Source organism: Vidua chalybeata, chromosome 16 (assembly GCF_026979565.1).
Source record: "Vidua chalybeata isolate OUT-0048 chromosome 16, bVidCha1 merged haplotype, whole genome shotgun sequence".
Taxonomy (NCBI): Eukaryota; Metazoa; Chordata; class Aves; order Passeriformes; family Viduidae; genus Vidua; species Vidua chalybeata.
In genome coordinates, this window is record NC_071545.1 from 12,065,018 (window position 1) to 12,085,590 (window position 20,573).

Here is a 20,573-nt window from a genome sequence, read left to right on the forward strand (position 1 = left end):
TGTCATGGAGAAGTGTATTATTCCTCCAAGAGCTGTAGAATCTGTGATGGTGGAGACTGAATCCAGAGAATCGTGGTTTTTGGGTACATATCTGAAAACAGTCTTGGGAAAAAGTTGGATTAGTGTTAAGCAATTTAACAGAGGGCCATGCCAAATTGGCATCATCTTCTTACAATTGCTCATGACTTTATCTTACTCAGTGACGAGCACAGCATGTAATTCTGGGAACAAGGTGTGAGTGTTTGGGAAATCTTTATATAATCTATGAAAATTAGAAGGAAAAGATCAAGAACAGGAATTCTTTATGTGGAGGCTGTGAGCTCTGTTCCTGTTGATGGAAGGTGCTTTAAAGAGAGCAGAGGTAAGCACCTTGAGTGCCTGGAGATCAGGGCTTGGGAGGAGGAGTTTCATTGGAAATCCACTGGGGATGTGGGGCAGCAGGCCATGGGAGGCCAACCCCTGGCATGGTGGAGGGGTTGGGTGCTTTCCTGTGTGCCAAAGATGGGCCACCAAAGAGCACATGGATGAGCCATCTCTGAGCCTGGCAGAGACTTCTGTCAAGTATCTTCATTCTTTGTGAAGGCATTGTGTGCCTCGAAGGCATTCAAGGCTTGAGTTCAAATCTTTCTTCTGAGTTGGCTCCACATCCTGTCCTCTCTGTGGGCTGAGAGTTCAAAACCAGTTACTTAACGTTTCTCTTTGGATGTTTTCTTAGGTTTATTGGAGGAGGGAGGAGAAATGTGCACATAGAATTTCCTAGTTGAACTCCAGCATGGGATTCATGTGTTGTCACCAGAATGACAATACAGGTGCCCTACTTTGCTATTTTCTTTGAAGACTAAAGGAAAAGAGAGCCTGTGGAAAACAGTCTCTCACCTGGTAGGGAAGACTCTGTGAGATGGAGCCAGGAGCTCTTCTGGATTTTGCAGGTGTTTTTGCACATCTGACAGTCCCACATCACGCCCTATCCTTCTTCTGCTCCCTCCCTGGGCACAGCAAATGACTCTGACTCCATCTCCTCCGTGTCTCAGCTGTTTGCATGACACCCAGTAGATGGTGCCACCAAGTAGTACATTCACACGAGCAGTTTCTTGTCGGAGGCATTTTAAGTTTTCTTCAATTGCTGCACATGTCTTAGGATCCAGCAGAATTCCTTCCTTCCACCACTACAAAGAGTTTTTTCCCCCAGGCTTGGGATATTGTTGCAGAAAACATTTATACTTTAATTTTCCCCTATTTTCGTCATGTCATCTAATTAGCATCATATTTACTGTACAAATATTTAGGGGAAAAAAAAGCTGTGATCATTCATTTTTGAATTTATATAATTTCCCTGGTTTTCAAGTTTTTTGAGTAAAATTCAGTGCTCACATTTTTTATTGGTACAGAATCTGTTGTTAGGAAACAAGTGGTTCTGGATAAGAAATGTTAGGAATGAGTGTGTGCTCAGCACCTTCAGTCATATCTTGAGAATCTTTGCTCTTTATTTTCTACCCTCTTAGCAGCACATTTGCAAGTGAGAGATCCACTGATGGTTCTGTCCCTGGCCAGGCTGGAGGCTTTAGAAACTCATTTCTTGTAACCAGAGCTGACAGCAAAGGAACAAATGGTGAGCTCCATTTCCATCTTGGATGTCTTCTGCTGCACCAGCCCCCAAATGAGAATCCCTCCTGTGTAGCACAAATGCTTTGATAATTCAGGCTGTCAACTTGTCTGCAAAAGCCAGAAAATGAGATATGAGAGAAGGATCCCCTGTGGGCAAAACACAATACTTAATTCCTGATCCTTTGTGTTTTTCTTGGAAGATTCACCTGTGGAGCATTTGGTTTCCTGTGTCTCAAAGCATGGCTTTCCTTTTGCAGGCTGTTTAAATATTTACCTTCTCTGCCCTTCTCGTCCCACCATACTTCAAACCAGAGAAGGGAACATTTATCCACATGCAGCCTGGAAGATGCTTTTTCTGAGTGAGTAACAAATACCTGCAGTTTAATAAAGACTGGAGTTTTCAGTCTTTGAGAGCATGTATTACAGCCTCAATTTGGAATAGGTGATGAGGTGATTACTAAACCCTGGTTGCCATGGGGAAAGAGAGGAGGGTGATTGCTTTTTGATGGAAGAAACTGAGAGGTACCAACAGTAACTTACTGCTAATACACACTCAAGGTGCACTTGGCATCAATGCATCTGGTGGGGAGCAGCAGTCAATCTTACTAATGTCTGAGGAGTCAGCTTTAGCAGCAGCAGTTATTGATGCAGAAGGTCAGCTCTTTGTGACTGGTCTTTCCTGGCAACCTCCCTCGAGTTTGGTGTGACTGTGGGAGTGATTCCCACAAGGGCGCTCGATTGAATTTGTGAGTGGCTCAGGGGTACTCACAAATCAAGCAGACATTGGCCACCTACCAACAGGAGTAAAGCATCAGTCCAAAATGGGATCTGGAGGCTGAGGGATTCTTAATAAGGCAGATTATTGTGCTGGTGTGCTGGAAAACAGCTCCTGCCTTAAAATTCCAGGGGCTTAGGAGGAAAGCTGTGCAGTGTTGGGGCTGCTGCTGGGGGTGCAAGGATGCCCCAGCTGAGCAGTGCGTGCCAGAGGGTTTGTGTCTCTGTTTTGGTGCTTGGAGCACAAGGAAGAGATTGGCTCCTTGATTAGATACACCAGGCTGGACTCTGCCCAGCCTGGGATAAAGCTGCAGTAATCCCTCTCCTGGAAAAACAGTCAGGCAAGGGGAATATGGGAAGGGAATGAGATTCTAACAAAGCAAAGGTTGATTTCCATCACTTTGGTGATCACTTTGATGGAGAACCCATGGAATCCACAGCTGCTGGTGGCTGTGACACCCTCTGCCACCACCTCACAGCCCTTGGGGAGGCATCCTGACAGTGGCACCTTTCCAGGGCAGAATTTGGTCTGGGAAAGCAACACCAAACTGCCCGAGATGGGGCTGAGCACTTCTTCAGGAGCTTGAGAGTGTCAAAGGGGCTGGAGCAGGTGGTGGCTGCTCTGACTGCTGGTGCTGAGAAGCTCTGAGCACCTTCACCCTTTCCTACACTCCTCTGCTGTAGAATGTGGTGGAGAGCTGCCCTTGGTGTCTTGTTTCTCTCCAAAATGGGAAATATTTTGGGTGTAACTATTGAAAATCTGGGCTAAGTCCTGCCTTCTGTACCAGTTGTCCCCCAGTATTTCTGGGGGTTCCTGCACAGGTAGCAAACCAGTCTGTTTGCCTGGGGTCACTGTGGGTTTTCCACCTTGCTCTTTTTCTCTTCTTGCTGCTTTTTCATGTTGGAAACAGCTCCCAGATAGCCAGAGTCTTTGGAAGGACACTTCCCTTATCATCATCCTTAATGCTCAGACAGTGGTGGAGACACGTCACTGTAATTGTGTTTGTCTCCTTCACTGGTTTTTCCTTGTAAATTTGTTCCTTGCATTTATTTCTGGATGGCAGATGTGTTAATGGCTGGGCAGTTTAATGTGTTTATCTTTCGTGTGCTGTATATTTTGGATATAGAAACAGTGAGAAGAGATAAGCGTGAAGAAACCACTTCTGCATTAATGCCAGCAATTCTGACATTATAAATATATATGAGAGAGTTTCTGTGATTATATTTTAATATTTTGTTTAATGCATTGACTCTCTGGGGACGAAACAAGAGAAAACCTCATTTGTATAATTTAAATGGCTAGCAATAAAAATAGGAGCAAAGAAAGGACCAATTAAATAGCCATGCTTTCTAACCCACGCAGATCCCATTCCCTTGGAAGGTCCGGTCCCTGCAATGGAGCCTGTGTGGCTCCAGCCCCTTCTTTCCTGGACAGAAGCCATGGGCTGTGGAGCTTGTGGCACCAGAGGCTGGCACCTCCTCAAGGAGGGAAGTCAAGTCAAGCTGAGGCTCATGTGATGTTACAAGGGAGGCATGGGCACCATTTTCCATTGGAGAGGCAATGGAAAGGACAGCAGGGGCTGGCAGGGGCAGTTGTCCTCCCCATCCCCTGTGTGCACAGCAGACCATCCCATAGTAAGAGGTGAGGCATATGAAATAAGACAAATTTGTGTAGTCCCTGTGTTGGTTGGTTGGTTCTCGAGCAGTTCCTCCTAGCAGAAGTGCTCACCTCTGGTTTCTTAGTTTAGGTACCTTCTTACTACTTCACAATCTGTGTTGTTTTCAACTCTGTGTCCAGATCTTTGCCCCCTCATCTCACCCCTTTGTTCACAGATTTCTCTTATCCAGCACAGCATGTCAAGGAACAAAAATTACAATTCCTAGCTTTTCTCACAGTTGGGAAAAGGACTTGAGGAAAAAAAGGCCCCAACAAACCCCAAAACAATAATCTATCAAAACATTTCCCGTGGGCAAAGGCTGCTGGACCAAACATGCTGAAGCTTATCAGCACAAATGAAACACTGCTTTTCTCTTTCCCACTCCTTTTGAGTTCTCCCACCAGCACTGCACATCTCTGCTCCCACAGAGCAAGTTACAGACCTTCATCACAAAGTGCCATGCCCTGAGAGTTTCCTCCAGTCACTTCAAGATGCCAGCATGAGAGCAGCCCATGGGTTATGGCCCTTATTTCTGTGCTACAAGAACAGGCAGCAAAGATTGCCTCTGGTTAGGCAGCTTCAAGAAATTTAAGGTCAGCAGATAAGAAATTTAAGGTCTTGCTGTCCGGTTGTGTTGTACCTTTGCAGCCAAGCCAGCCTGGAGCGAGGAGCTTCCCACGTGCCCTGGCAGAGCCTCTCTTGGCTTCCCCTGGCAGTAGGTATGGAGGAAGGGGAGCTGCTCCATGATCACTTTCAGACCCCCACATCCATCCCTGTCCTCCGCTGTTTTCCCAAGTTTTGCTTTTTGCTTGGTGAAGCAAAGACTGGGAAAGAGTTGTTTGCTGTTTCTAGGAGTTCTGGCTTCCAGTTCTGGCAATGAGCCTTGCAGAAAAGCTTTGCTGTTTCCATGACAAATCTGGCAGCTTTCTGGCTTCTGAGCTGTCATGCCTGGACTTCAGGAAGAGAATTAAGGAGATGAGATAAAAAAGAGCATTTTGTTATTTGAGAGCAAAGACTTTCCTATCCTATCCAGTCTTCCCACACTGTGCTTGCAGATGCAGAAACGTGGCTGCTGTAGGTGTTTTTCTTCCAGGATGTGTGTCTGTAGATCCATTTGAATCCACACAGATGGTCCTGTGTGACATGATCTTGGTTAAGCCATGAATTTCCATTCACAGCCTGTGATCACACAGATATTCACCAACTTTTGGAGGGACCGCGGTGTTCTAAGCTTGATGTGCTTACACTGTAATTGGAAGTATATTAATATGTATGCATTCCTTATTTCTGAGGTCTACAAGAAAAGCCCATACAGATAGAAGACTATTTACTCTCCTTTATCTGAATTTTTGCTGTAAGAAGCTGCACATCATCAGGACTGTGTCATTCCCTGCAAAAGGCAGCCTCAAGGAAAGGGCTTAAAATCTCTCACACCAAATTGCTGGGGGACACAGTTACCCATTTTGGCCCCTGACAGCCTGTGTGGAGCAAGCAGATGGCCAAAAAGTATCCAGCTTTGAGACCTGAGGGTAATGAAAGCATTAGCAAGAATTCCACCTTTCTGCAGGGAGAGAAAAGAACACATTGCAGCTCAGACCTCTTGGAAAGATCTAATGTGGTATTTATTTCAGATATAAATTTGACTGTGTAAAAATGACACCTTTTTACTCAGCCTGTGGTGCCAGGTCCAGCTCTCACTTGCAAATTAGGAGTAGATCCATTAAGGCTATGGAATTACAGCAGCTGATGTGACAGCAGCCTCACCTTGGCAGTATTTCATTCACTGTGTGCTTCCCTCTAATCTCCCGTGGGTATGAATCAGAAGAAGCTCTGCTGAAGCCAACAGTTGTGGAGAGGGAATGAAGGAGAAGCAGGATCTGCATGATTTTGGGCAGCAAGGAGCCTGGGCACACTCTCCTGCTGCAGAGGAGCAGCATCTCCACTGCCTCACTGGGCAGTCCGAGCCCTGCTGGAGAGGTGACATCAAAAATGCTTTTGCACAAACTCCTGATCGCTGTCTCGTGTTGCTGCGTGGAGGCACCTCTGCACCTCCTCCCTGATGTTCCAGGTCACCAGATGTGCCTTGCAGCGCTGGTTGTCCCCCCACAATCTGTTCCCCTCCCACTCACAGAGGAGCAGACTGCAGCCTTGCCACTGCCGTGAGGATTTAGGAGGGGGGTTTTGGATAGTTTTGCCATTTTGAATCATTTCCTTGATGCATTTCTGCCAGGGGCTGTGTTGGGTTGTTAGCTCCTGCAGGAGAACATCCCACCTTCGTGAAACTTTTTGAGTCAGCCCACTCCAAATACCAATGTGTGCCAAGAGGCAGTGCAGGAATTTATTGTTACCAGAGCCCAGAAGAGCAATCAGACAAAGCAGAAGTGCTGGATGCAGCCCTAGGAATTCCAGGTTCAGTTCTGAGCTGAGGGAAGCAATTAGGGAGGTGACTGAGTCACAGTCCCTCAGCAATTATGCTGCACCTCAGGTGCAGGTACAACTTACCTGCTGCTGGTTGTGCCCAGTCATGCTGGAAAAGGTCTTCCTCCAGGCAAGTGGCTTTGTGAGATCCTTGGGCTGCCTCTGGTACTGATTACAGCAGATTTAATAGTGTTATTAGTTTAGCCAGTGAGACCTTTATCAGAAGAGATTAGCAGGTGGATGAGAGCTTTAATATCCTTGGCAGATCTATTTCTCCCCCAGTAATTGCCTTAAGATGGTTTTATTTCACTGTCTGGACTTTCTCTCCTTCCCCTTTTTTATCTTTTAGCATATTTCCTGAATGTTTTGCCACATTTTCCTTCCTCACATTAAGAAATAGCAGCTCACGACTTGTGAGGGCTGGGTAATGGGATACATCTGCCTGAAGACTCATTCATGAAGGCCTTTAATTCAGCAGCTCCGTTCTTGTGGTGAATGTCTGAGGACAGGAAAGCGGGGGTTGACTGAAAACACCTCAAGTGGAAAATTAAGAAAGGCAGAGACTCTGCAGCACCTGGGGCAGCAGCCTGCACACCCAGGGATGCTGCTGCTTTTGTTTGGAGGTGCTTGGCCAGCCACAGAACAGCCACCTCTGGCAGGGGCTGGGGGAGGACACTGCTCACTGCTCTGCAGATTGGCCCCAGAGCACCTGGCAGAGGGCTGTGGATGGGAAATGCCTGCCAGGTAAAGGAATTCTTTAGGTTTGGCAATTTTATCTTACAGTGCACACAGCATTTTGTTCTCCTCAGTGCCATAAAACCTCACAGAGACAAGGGTAAGGCATGTGGGGACAAGCTGTTAATCCCTGGATGGATCTCTCAGGTGCAGAAATATTTCATGTGTATTCATTTTGGCCCCTGACAGCCTGTGTGGAGCAAGTAGATGGCCAAAAAGTATCCAGCTTTGAGACCTGAGGGTAAAGAAAGCATTAGCAAGAATTTCACCTTTTTGCAGGGAGAGAAAAGAATACATTGCAGCTCAGACCTCTTGGAAAGATCTAATGTGGTATTTATTTCAGATATAAATTTGACTGTATAAAAATGACACCTTTTTACTCAGTACTCACCTTTTTACTCAGTACTTACCTTTTTACTTCATGTATAAATTATCCTTGGATAATTCACCCACTCCTCAGTGTGCAACATAAACCAGTTGTCCTGGAGTGCAATGAGTTAAGAAGGAAAAGGTTGAACGCAGAAAATGTTTAAAATCAAAGGTCACATTACAGCTCCATGAGACTTCCCCTTCTCCCCATGGGGTGAGGATAATCACAAGGTAATCAGTGCCCCCTGCTCTGGCAGTCCTGAGCAACTCCTCACCACTGCTCTCCAGGCATTGATTTCTTCTGGGGGTGTCTTGCAATCAGCAAGAGACACCAAACTGGAACCCTCTGGTGTAGATTCCTCACTTGGAAAAAAGTTCTCTGCAAATGCTGCATCCATCTTTTTTGCTGAAGTATTTTAAAATATTTCCTGGCTGTTTCAAGCAAAGGAGGAAAAAATCCCTAGATGAGGGCAGCCAGGAGCCTCCTCCAGGGCCCGGCAGAGGAGCCTGGGGGTGGCAGTCACATGAGGCTGCATTGACTTTGCAGCTGTGTTGTGTCAGTTCTGAGTCTGAGGGCTTGGCCTAAAGATGTTTAGCAGGCAGAGAAAGCAACTGCTGCAGTTCCTGTACCCCTGGGCTGACCTAACCAGTAGTCATTCATCCCCAGAAATTTTGGGAAAGTCTTACATGATCCCTATACGTGCCAGTACTTTCCTGGAGGCTGAGTTTCCCAGGGGGCTCCACCAATCTCTTTGGTTGTACCTGCTCATAGCTGCTCTTCTAGCAGCTGCCAGTGATTTATTTTCATGACAAATGTATTAAAAAATGTAAGCTGAGGTGCACTGGTTTTTCCTAGAAGATTCACAGTGATACTTCTCTGATTCTTTGCAAGGGCATCACAACACACTGGAAACCCAGGCAAGTTTCTGTTCTTTTAGATACTTCACTGTTTAGATATTTCACATCAGAAGAGCTCGGGTATTGTGTGTGGGATGTGCTGTGGTGAAGGAGGAATTATGCTGGTGTTGTGGATAACTTTCCAGCCAGCTTCCATCCTGTTCTGAATGCCAGCATCTGTAAGAATAATGTGTAAAATACCAGCAGGCAGGAGTTTCCCTTTGGAGGGCATTCCTCTTTCTGGGACGTTGCAGTGAAAGTACTGACCCCTTGAGAGGGCTGATGAACATTAGAAGAGGGATGGATCTGTTGGTTCTGCTGTGTTGCACTGGAGTGGGCACCATGCACCATCCCCTGGGGCTCCTCAGCTCTCGCTCTGCAAGTGCCTGAGTGAGCATTCCTCAGCCTGTGCTGTGTCAGCATTAACGTGCCCTGCCTCCAGGTGACTCTGCCTGGCAAAGTTTTACTGTTGATCACATTTTTCCAGGCCTGAAATCATCCTCTGCTCTTGCCTTGCTCTTTAATGTGGAAGGATTTCTCATAGGGATGTAAAAACAAGGGTACTGAATAGATCAAACAATGCTCAGCCCAGCAGCCAGCTGCCAGTTATGGCTGGTAGCACGTTTTGGGAAGGAGCAAGAGTGGAAATTACAGGTTATACACCCAATGTGCTCTAGGTCAGAAGTTTCATCTGTCAGAAGTTTCATTGTTTTAAAGAGCTGCTGATGGCCTTTTCTGCTGTGAAGGGTCTTCTCCTCTTGGAAACTTTTTATTGCTTTCAGCCCTCATCACTTCCCCTGCCTGTGAGCCCAGCAGCTGCCAGGGTGTGAGAAGAGGTGCTGCTTGCCCTCACACATCCTGTATAATCCTTCCACTGGCTTCCCCTGAGTGTTTTGTTATAAGGAGCAGTGATTCATCAATCTCCATGCAAAGGCTGGGTAGTAGTCATGATTGTACCTACCTCAGTGATACCTGGTACAAAAAACTGTCTCTTTTCCATCTCCCTGGTGGTTCCCAGAAAATAAACCTGTCACATCTTTGAGGCAGTACCGACAGAACGAGAACAGATCATGGAATATGAGAGGGTTACTGAGCAGCAGCTGCCTGTAAGTCAAAGCAAATGGATTCAAGCACTGGCACAGCTGCCCAGGACAGTGGTGGAGTCCCCGTCCCTGGAAGGGTTTCAAAGATGTGGCACTTGGGAACGTGGTTTGGTGGGGGCTTGGCAGTGCTGGGATAATGGTTGGACTCCATGATCTTAGAGGTCTTTTCCAACCTAAATGATTCAGTGGTTCTAAGAGAGGCTGTTCTAAACATCCTATTTCTGTAACGTGGTAAAATGCCTGTATTGATTTAAACAGCAGAGCAAAGAAGAAAGACCCATGGGGGAAGAGTGGGACTGAGATGCATTAGCAGCATTGCTGTGGGAAAACATTGTCCTTGAGATGCCTAAAATTCCCATTTCCAGTCTGCCTGGGCACATTTAGAGAGACACACATTTCCTCAAGCACACACCGAGTGTGAGATGTCTGCCTGGAGCTCCTTTGAGGAAACCATCTGTGCTCACCAGCCAGAGCCGTGTCTGCCCCCTGTTCCTCCACAGACCAGGAGTCCCTTGAATGCCTGTCAAAGCACCTGCCATCTGAAACGAGGACCCTGTGTGGCCTGGAGGACACTCTGACGTCTTGTCAGCCTTAAATATAAAGAGATCTTTCATCAGATAGGAGAGGGAAGAAGCCACCTTCCCGAATGCTGAGGTTTCACCTCTCTGGGATCCAGGATGACTCAGCCAGGCACTGCTGAGCTCCACAGACCTGTTCAGGTTAATAAAATCACTGCCAGAGGCCGGGCAGCTCACAGGATGCTGTGTGGCTTCCACATTGACGTCACTGCTTCTCATTTACCCTTGGGTGAGAGTGACCAAAATCCATTACTACCTGGCAGCCACTGGGTAAAGCCCTGCAAAATAAATCAGCGCTCTGCACAGCAAACAGGTGTCTGCAGCACAAAAGGAGCCATTCAGATCAGCAGGGCACAAAGGGATTTTTCATCAGGGGAGTGGAGACATGAATGGGTCATTAGAGTGAGGGGAATTCACAGGCAGAGAGTGATAAGAGGGAAAAGCAGGGGGAGATTTCACTGTAGAGACAGTGGAGAAGTGGTTGGAGTGTGGGGGATAGAGAAGAAGCAACCAAGGAGGCAAAGAGGAGTTAAGTGAACAATTCGACTTTATTCTAGGAAAACAGGGACACTGAACAAAACTGGAAAATACATTTAGAAGTGTGAAGAGGAGATAACCTTGCCTAGTGGAAGTGACTTTTGCCACTGTGAATCTCAGGAGTGCTGTGGGGCTGGAGGAAGGCACAGGCACCTATGTCAGGAGGAGAAGGTCCAGGTACACTCAGGAGAACACAGTCCCTGGTATTTCTCCTCCATGGAGGGTACAGAGGCTTCCAGGCAGGACCCAGGCATTGGCACACAAATTCAGAGAAACGAATTCTCCTCTGGGATATTTTAAAATATGAGTATCTTGCATCTTTGACTGTACCACTTGATCCTGTCCGTTTTCAGAGCCAGGAAACCACAGGGAATGGAGGTCCATGGTCCCTTCATTGTAGTTTATTCAGGGCAGGATTAAATATACAGGTCAGGGCAGTGTAGGGGTTACAATATTGTGTTACATTTGGTCTGGGGGTGGAGAACATCTTTTTACAGACATGGAATCAGTGGGCATTCAGAGTGAGCTTTTGATGCTCCTCAGTCTGCCACATTTTGCCAGCCCTAAAAATATACCTTGAAAGAGAAAATAAAATCTCTACAGGCTCTTGTCCACAGCTACTAAAAGATCAGGCAGTGAGTACACTCCTATATCACCTGCAAAAATGCAGATGTTCTCATCTCTAGCACACATAAAAGCCATAAATCTGGGTAGTTGTAATGTCTTGTTCGTTCATATAAAGAGAATACAAATTGTGGATGGCACTGCCTGGTAAGGAGGAATCTTTCACTTCCCAGGCAGATCATTGTTAACATTAAGTGCTATTGAGTGATCATTACAAGGGTTAGGTTGAACGGCTATTTTTTTTACTCTTTTTTTTTTTTTTTTTTTTTTTTTTTTTTTTTTTGCCTACAAAAGGAACCCTGGAAGGCAGCAGGATATTATATGAAACTTGGATTTCCTTAAACATCCTTTCCTTGTTCAGTAATAACAATAATAAAAAAGCCCCCAGTCATCAGAAGCCTGAGCTCCTTTAAATTCAAAATCCTCTCGCAGGGACGTTGCTGTGTTCAGTCTGGGCTTTGCTAAGGGGACAAACCTGCTGTGCCAGGGGCTGGGGCACAAGTAGCTGGGCATGGGCTCTTCTGGCACTAGGAGATAGTGCACATCGTCTCTCCCCTGGCATTGGGCAGGGAAGGGGTTCATCTCTGCTATCATTCCAGCCTCTTGGATCTTTGTCGTACATTTTTTGTCTCCTATCTGTTGCCTGATTTGATGTGTTTTCTCTTAGACCTTGGGGAGAAAGGTCTCCTTTGTGCACACAGATCCAGTGCTCAGAACAACAGAATGCTCAAGCTTTACTGGAGTCTTTCAATGCTAACAGAATAAAAATATACAATTTATTTATCAAAGTCTCCTCTAAAAGAGGAGATGGACGAAACAGGTTTTAACCTACTTGTGATGCTCAGGAAAAGCATCCTTTGATTCACTCCTTCCCAGACAAACAGCATTGCATTACTTGTTTCTGATTTTATTAGCTATAAACCACTTTCTATTTTTATTTTCACATGCCACTGACTTTGTTTGGTACAGACACAGCTGAACAAGGCTGGTTTTTCAAGTGCAAATCATGTTAATAGATGCCCAGTTCTTTCCACTCCACACACAGGAGCACCACTGTAAGAAAGAGAACTGATGCCCAAAAAATATTTTCCTGTTTCATTTCCTAAATCACCTCTGAGGCCACAATATCCCTTCTGAATCCCCAAATGTGGAATGGTGATGGTTGCTTTAGTACTTCTGGCATGGTCTCTTCACATAAGGAGAATTTATTTGCGTGGAGGAGTGAAACAATATGAGCAGACAATGAAATCTCAAGTGGTAAAGTGTGTGAAATTCTCCATTTACTATTACTTTTTATGAAGCTGTTTCCAGCTTTTCTTCACTGCTTGCAACTACAACTGATGTATTTGGAGCACAGAGTGCCTCTTATCACTGCTCTTCATCAGCAAGTGTGAGCAGCAGCAAGCAGTCAAATCGTTGCTGTATCCAAACAGCATCTCTGCATCCAGGGATGGAGCTGCAGGGAGAGCTCACTCGTTGGGAACTTGATCTGTCTAATTATGTGACTGTTGACTGGGCAACAGGCTGCACATCCAGTTGTCCCCAGTAAAAATAATTTGTCTTAAAATTTCATCTGAGTTAAAATACATCATCTTTTTATCTCATTACCTGTTTCTTTCCCTGTCACAGCATTTTTGAACTGGTATCAAGAGTTATTGGAAGAAAGCTCTTTTCCATCATTAAAATACCGGGTTCAGAAAGATCTCTGGAGTCCTTAAATGCAGATGAGGGTATGAGTGGCACTTCCTGAGCAGAATTACAAGGAAGTGTTCTCACTGGAGACAGTGTTCAGAGGTGGATGCTGGCAGGAGTTCAAGTGTCCACACTTGTTCTTATGGCCATGACTTCCCTGACATCTCCTGTCCATGGAGGGGGTGGTGGAGGGTCCTTTCCTTGCAGGCTCCACTGAACTCCGGTAAGAGAGCAGCTCTGGGACTGAGGAATGAGTTGTCCCTTCAGACAGAGAGAAGTTAAAGAGAGAGACCATCCTTTGGTGGTATTTGCTCTTCATTTCCTTGGCTGATCTGTAGAGGTTCCCAACGAAGCAATAACATATTGGGTTGAGGCTGGAATTGGTGAGGCCAAGCCACTGGGCAAAAGGTCTGAGCTGCAGGATCCAGGGAGAAGGAGTCACATCCTGCAAAGATTTGGGGATGTTGAAATCAATCCAGATGTCCATCAGGTATACAGGCAGCCAAGAGATCGCGAACAGCAGGACCAGGGCCACCACCATCTGTGCCACCTTCCTGCGGATCTTCAGCCTGGAGGCCGGCAGGGATCGGTTCAGGGCAGAGCTCTCCTTCAGCCGGCTGCTGCGGCTCCACAGCCGGCGCACCGTGAGGAAGCAGATGACCATGTTGAACAGGACGGGCAGGCAGTACAGGGCACAGAAGAGCAGAAAGTTGTAGGCTTGCTTGAGCCTCTCCTGAGGCCAGATCTCCCTGCAGATGGAAAACACCAGGGGCAAGCCCTCCACCACCCCGATCTCATCCCGTTTGTTCATGAAGATGAGGGGCATGCATATCCCTGAGGACAACAGCCACACCACCAGGATGGTGCTGAGGATCCTCTTCTGGGTGAAGAAAGAGCGGGCGTTGAGCGGGTTGTGCACGCTGTAGTACCGGTTCACGCTGATGACAGTCAGGCTGAGGACGCTGGCAGAGACAGAAACAGCCTGGATGAAGGGCACTGCCCGGCAGAGGAAGTCCCCGTACACCCAGGCTTTGTAGATGAGGTTGCCCACGGTGATGGGCATGCAGATGCACACCACCATGAGGTCACACACCGCCAGGTTGATGAGGAGGCTGCGGGTGGCGCTCAGGCTGGACACCCGGCTCCGGCGCTTGCGGGTCAGCACCCTGATGGACATGATGTTGCCCACGAAGCCCACCACAAAGGACAGCAAGTACATCACTGTGAGGCTGATGGTGACAGGCTCCTTTGCAAAGAGGAAGAGCATCTTCTCCAGCTCTTCCCACCCCAGCTCCTGGCTGCCGTTCCAGAGCCCGCCTTGGGTCTGGTTCTCCTCCTGCCAGAGCTGCAGAGGGTCAGGGGGGGGCCCGGGTTCTGGCGGGGACGAATCCATGGCTGACTCCAGCCCCGGGCAACCTGGGCTAACGGGGCAGAGCCTTCTGCGCTGCTTCCAGTGCTCCGGACATGGCGAGCTGGGGTCAGCCCTGCCTGCAAAAGAGGGTGTGGAGAAGGGGGATCAGCGGGGGCTCGGGGCAGCGATCGCCCTTCAAGGGGAGCTTCTTGTCCGCAACTTAGTTGAGAAGCGGCCGTAGCGCGGGGCGGCCGGGCTGGGCAGCGCGGCACCGGCACCGGTCCGGCAGCAGCGGCGGGACCGACGGGAGCTCCTGTCCGGCCGCGGAGAGACGGCGCCGCTTGGAGGACGAGGAAGGAGCCCCAGGCCCCCCGCAGCCCGAAGAGCAGCCCCGGCCTCGGTCCGCAGCCAGTCCCCCCGCTCCCTCTGTCCCCCGCTCCCTCCTTCCCCGGAAAGTTGCGTGTCCCGCGGCCGCGCTGCCGGGCCCCTGCCCCGGCTGCCCCCAGGTCCCGGTCTCCGCTCTTCCCTCCCGGTTCCCCCCGGTTCCCCCCGGTTCTCCACCTCTCCCGCGGTCCCGCGGCGCGGCGGCACTCACCGGGCGGAGGGCGGGCAGCGCCGGCCGGGCTCCTCCCGCCGGCAGCTCTGCCGTGGATGTGTGCGTGTGTCCGTGTGTCCCCGTGTCCGTGTGTCCGTGCGTGTGTGCGGCGGCAGCGCCCGACCCACTGGCACACGCGCGTGCTCGCACCCACGCACCCACCGCACCGCCAGCCCGGCGCGCACACACTGCACACAGCCCCGCACACCGCGCACACTGCACACAGCCCCGCACACCGCGCACACACTGCACACAGCCCCGCACACCGCGCACACACTGCACACAGCCCCGCACACCGCGCACACACTGCACACAGCCCCGCACACCGCGCACACTGCACACAGCCCCGCACACCGCGCACACTGTACACAGCCCCGCACACCGCGCACACTGCACACCCCGCACACCGCGCACACACTGCACACAGCCCCGCACACCGCGCACACACTGCACACAGCCCCGCACACCGCGCACACTGCACACAGCCCCGCACACCGCGCACACTGTACACAGCCCCGCACACCGCGCACACTGCACACCCCGCACACCGCGCACACACTGCACACAGCCCCGCACACCGCGCACACTGCACACCCCGCACACCGCGCACACTGCACACAGCCCCGCACACCGCGCACACACTGCACACCCCGCACACCGCGCACACTGCACACAGCCCCGCACACCGCACACACACTGCACACTCTACACACACCGCACACAGCCCCGCACACCGTGCACATCCCGCACACAGCGCCGCACACTCTGCATACCCCGCACACAGCCCCGCACACAGCCCCGCACACCCCACACACCCGCACACACTGCACACAGCCCCGCACACCCCACACACCCCGCACACACTGCACACAGCCCCGCACACCCCGCACGCTGCCCTGCACACAGATCTGCACACAGCCCCGCTCACGCTGCACACCCTGCACACCGCGCATACACTGCACAGAGCTCCGCACACAACCCCGCACACAGCCCCGCACACCTTGCATGCCCCGCACACACACAGCGCCACACACACAGAGTCCTGTTCTGCGACCCCAGTGCACGCACGCACGCACACAGACCCCGGCAGACCCTACACACATCCCTCAGCACGTCTGTAGAACCGCACACTCTGTGCACACTCTGTGCACACTCTCTTTGCACGCATCTTCCTACAGGTGCCCTGCACAGCCGCTGGCACCCTGAGCATCCACCGTCCCGCAACCTCCTCACCCCCACACCCACTCCCGCAGCTCTGCATGGCCCCGCAGAACCTTCCCGTGCACCTCTCCCTGCACACACAGCTGCGGCTCAACCCTGCAGCCCCTTGGCACCCCAAGAGCACACCCCCCCACCCACACGCACACACACACGCACACACACGCACACACACACGCACACACACGCACACACACACGCACACACACGCACACACACGCATACACACACACACACGCACACACACGCACACACACGCATACACACACACACACACGCATACACACACACTCACGCACCCCCCGCCCCTCCGCCGGCAGCGCTGGCCGAGGCCGCACCGGGCCCGGCCCTGGATAGGCCAAGGTGGAAGGAGCCGAGCCGAGCCCCTGCCGGGCCAGCCCGGGATAGGCTAAGCCGAGCCGAGCCGCGCCAGCCGCCCCTCCCGGAGCCGAGAGCCCGTGGTGCTGAAGGGACAGCTCCGGCCGGGCCGGGCAGGGAGCGGGCAGGGAGCGGGCGCGGCTGGTACAGCCGCGGGCTGTTCCCGATGGTCGCCTCCTCCTCCTCTCCTGGGGTCCCTGGTTTCAGCTGTAGCCCAGCGGGGAGGATCCTGCTTCACTTCTGCTCTAACATCCCCCACCATCCTGAGTTTCTGGCGGATCCCGGCACGCCAAAGGTTAACAACACCACAGGTGTGATGGGAGCTCACTCGAATGAGGAGCGCCCCTCAAAGAACCCCAACTTCTGGTGTTTTCTATTGAATTGAAGGAATGGGGGAAAGGAACGTTTATGGGGAAAGTGTCTTGAAAAGTTGAAGTGGTTGTTTGGGGAGCAAGGTTGGTTTATAAAATGGAACTTTTGACTGGAGGTGCTCACAGGATGCCAGTGTATCACAGGGGACAATGTTTGATGAAAGGAATTCATACCTCTGCCTGAAATGTTTAGTTTTAATTCTCTTTCTTTGCCTTCTCTGAGGGAGAGCAAAGTAACAAATACAGCCCAGTGGAGGCTGTTCGTCACTGAACGGTGAATGCCCTTGATTTCACTGGGAAATTCCCCATCCTTTTTATTCTATGCATGTGAAAGAATAAAGTAAATATTTTTGGTCAGCCTTACGTGAAATGAAAGAAAGATCAGTGGTGGAGCTACACTGAGGGGGGTGGCGGGCAGATGTGATCAGCCTGCAAAGCTCTCCTGCGTGAGAATGCATTTGCTCTAAGTGTGTAACTGCTCATTCTCCTACAGTTTTCTGTCTGTGTATTTATAGGTCTTCAGAGACAAACAGCTTCCACAAACTAATTGCAGAGTGTTGCCCAGAGCACCAGGTACACATTATTCCACACAGTAAAATGCACGGACACTCCCATGGATACCTAAAATCCGCTGCAGTTTCTCAGCTGCTCCATAAGCAAATAGATCTGTTGCAATGAGGCAACTATAGAGATCGGTCTCGCAGCTGGCAATTGGAAATCTCCATGCACCCGAGCCCTTGCCAGCCTCTGACAGCCTCCCTGCAGCACACCTGCCATTACACATGGAAAACACAGGATGGGGGTGTTTAAATCAATATTTTTAGTAGGGTATTTAGAGAGGAGACTGCAGAAATGTGCCAGGGCTTGTTTTGTCCAGGTAGTTGCCTTCCAAATGTTCAAGCTAATAAATGCATTTAACTTCTTTTTTTCTCCTCGGTACACTTTGTTTGTAACTTGCATGATTTATTGCAGAGGAACCTTTAGGACTTCAAGACTAAATTACTAAGTTAATCAATGGTTCGATATAATTAGGATGAATCTGCTTTTGCATCCATTGACACAACTCACAAGTGCCAAGTCATCTCTAGGAGCAAATGACGAATCCATACACTGTGTGCAGCTGACAGAGAGCACAGGGCATTGATTATAACGAGTTCATTGATTCTAACAAGTTCAAAGTCACCAGATAACTCAAGATGGGGAATCTCCTAATAAAAGAAATGCCGTACCCTTTTCACATTGCTTTGCCTCTTACAGAGCAGCTTTGAAGTGGAAGCTAAATAAAGTACACCGGAGACAGGAGCCATCCTTCAGCAGCAAGGGCAATGGGCTGGGCTGTGATCATACAGCAAAGCACATCAGAAATAACCCATTGGTCTCACTGGAGTTACAGCTGTGAACAACTGACCTGAGAGGAGTGAGTCAGCCACTTTGGGGCTTGGCCAGAATCTCAAAAAACCTCACATTTCCCATGCCAGCCGTATGTGCTCAAACCTGCCCTGCCCACTGCGCATCAGAGTCCTGGGCCAGGGTAAATTTAGCTTTGCTGCCTCAGCACAACCTCCCTGCTCCCACTGCAGCAGGAGCTGGGTATCACACAGAGCCGCAGAGATGCTCTGCCTGTCCCAACAATGGGTGTAAATTCAGGAAACCCTGAGGATTTTCCAGCTTGGGCTGGACTTGGAGAGTGTGAAGCTAGAGCAAACCCTCTGCTTGTGCACCTACTTGCAGTAGCTCCTGGTGCTCTCCCTACTCTAACTTTTCCCCCTGCTATCCAGGCTCCCTGCCAGGATTTGGGGGATACACAGCCCTGTGTGGTCCCCAATGTGTTTGCATCTCTGACCTCTGTGTGATGGCTGGCACCTGACCGAAGGGCACTTGGCTCTCTTGGCTTCCTCCCAGTGCCCATCCTGACATGCCTGATGTGTCTCAGCTGGCACAGTAAAGGCCTGTTGTGAGAATATAGCTGCTCTCCCCTCCTTGTGCTTGCCCAGCAGGTAGGTGGGATGGGGTTTGCCTCCTTCACAGAGGTAAAACAGAATTAGGGCTTGTCTCAGTCAAGCAGGGCTGGATTAGTGCTACTGGGACAGATTGTCAGTGGTGCTGCTTGTGTTAGGTGAGCTAGGAGCACATTCCAGGGTGTCAGGGGTGAGCACGGGCACTGGTGAAATTGTTTCCCACTTGATTTTGCTGGGAGGTGCTGTTTAGACTGCCCTTGGAAAGTGCTGGATAAAACCCACCTTCCTTGCCACTTGTCTCTCTGCCTGCTTTTTGACCGATGGCATGGACACAGGAGGACCTCGGGGTAAGGGAGACTCCCCCAACCCTCACATCTGCCCCAGTGCTGTGCCCACCCCTTTTCCCTCCCAGGACCCTGCTGGGAAGTTGTGTGTGAGCATTTCTAACGCCGAGATAACCACGACTAATACTGAAACCTGGCTCTCTTGCCATCAGGAGAGAGTAACAACATCACCATTAACTCACATTGGATTAGAAAAAAAAATCTTCCCTTCTCTGGGACATTTTCTTATAAATTAACTCAGCAACAAAACTCCCCAAATGCTCTGTGCCACCGGCGCGGGGATCTCCGAGCTGGCTTTGCCGCTCCCTCTGCTGGTGACTGCTCCGTCCCCGTGCCAGCGCTGCTCCGGCACCGCCGTTTTGGGGGCGACACGAGCAATTTCTGGCCCCGGGGTGCAGGTCCTCATCACAGTTCCCGGGTGACATTCACAGATGTCAGCGCTTTGATGCTGCTCTGAATCCAGGAGGAGATAAGAGGCCAACGCTGCTCACAATCAAAGGCAATACAAAGGAGACGCCGAGTGCACTTCAGATTCTTTGAAAATAAAATAGCGAAGCAAATAAAAAACATCTGGGAATTGATGTTTGTTGTTTGTAATTACTTCCATGAGAGAGAAAATCTTTGTTCTGCCACTAGTCTTCCCTCAATGAAAGAATGAAACATTTAAACTATCTCCAGTGTCCTTTGGAGGGTTTTAAATGGAGAATGTGTGCATTTTTATGTCTGACAATATTCACTGGTCTGTTTTCATAAACAGATATGTGCCAAATTCCATATCTTCTGTCCTTTTTATTGGATGCCTTTTAGATTGAGTGCTCCGGAAATGTAGTGGCTGAAAGAAAAAGATAATTTTGCACAGAAGAATTTGTCTAATACAATGTTCACCAGCTCAAGAACAATGAAACACCATTTTGGCATTGGAGTGATTGAAAGCTCTGTCTTTCAGATGTCTTTGCTTGTGGTTTTTGCAGAAGTTCAGGCAAGTAGCAGGCTGTGAATGCAGGGCTAAACATGCTCCAGGGCCACACCAAGTGAACTTGACCCTCTGTCATTAAATGGAGGATCCTGAATGGATGTGTAATGAGTAACAAAGCGAGTGTTTTAAGGAGAAACCAGTGCTGTGGATCCCTAAATCACTGCACACATTTAAAGAGAAGATTTTGAAGTGATAATGAGCATCAGGTCAAGCCTTTGAGAAGTTAAGAGTGCCAGGACTTGGCAGAGGAGGCAGCTGACATGCAAAGCAGCCCTCTAACACTGCCTGCATTCATGCAGCCCTTCTCTCCCTGGAGCTGGGACCTAGGATCCTCTGAGGCAATAATGGGATTTCCTCCATGCCCACATTTTGTGTGGTGCTCTCACCATCCT

General features: G+C 49.7%; 1 protein-coding gene across 1 annotated transcript; it reads right to left on the reverse strand.

Annotated features, from left to right (window-relative positions):
* Positions 1–13,054: 13,054 nt before the first annotated feature.
* LOC128795934 (galanin receptor type 1-like) lies at positions 13,055–14,383 on the reverse strand. The gene has a single exon (XM_053957066.1). The coding sequence runs from the start codon at positions 14,381–14,383 to the stop codon at positions 13,055–13,057; it is 1,329 nt and encodes a 442-aa protein (XP_053813041.1).
* Positions 14,384–20,573: the final 6,190 nt, after the last annotated feature.

Bases quoted from the DNA above. Each gene is read 5' to 3' on its own strand.
- LOC128795934 (XM_053957066.1), bottom strand. From the start codon at position 14,383: ATGGATTCGTCCCCGCCAGAACCCGGGCCCCCCCCTGACCCTCTGCAG.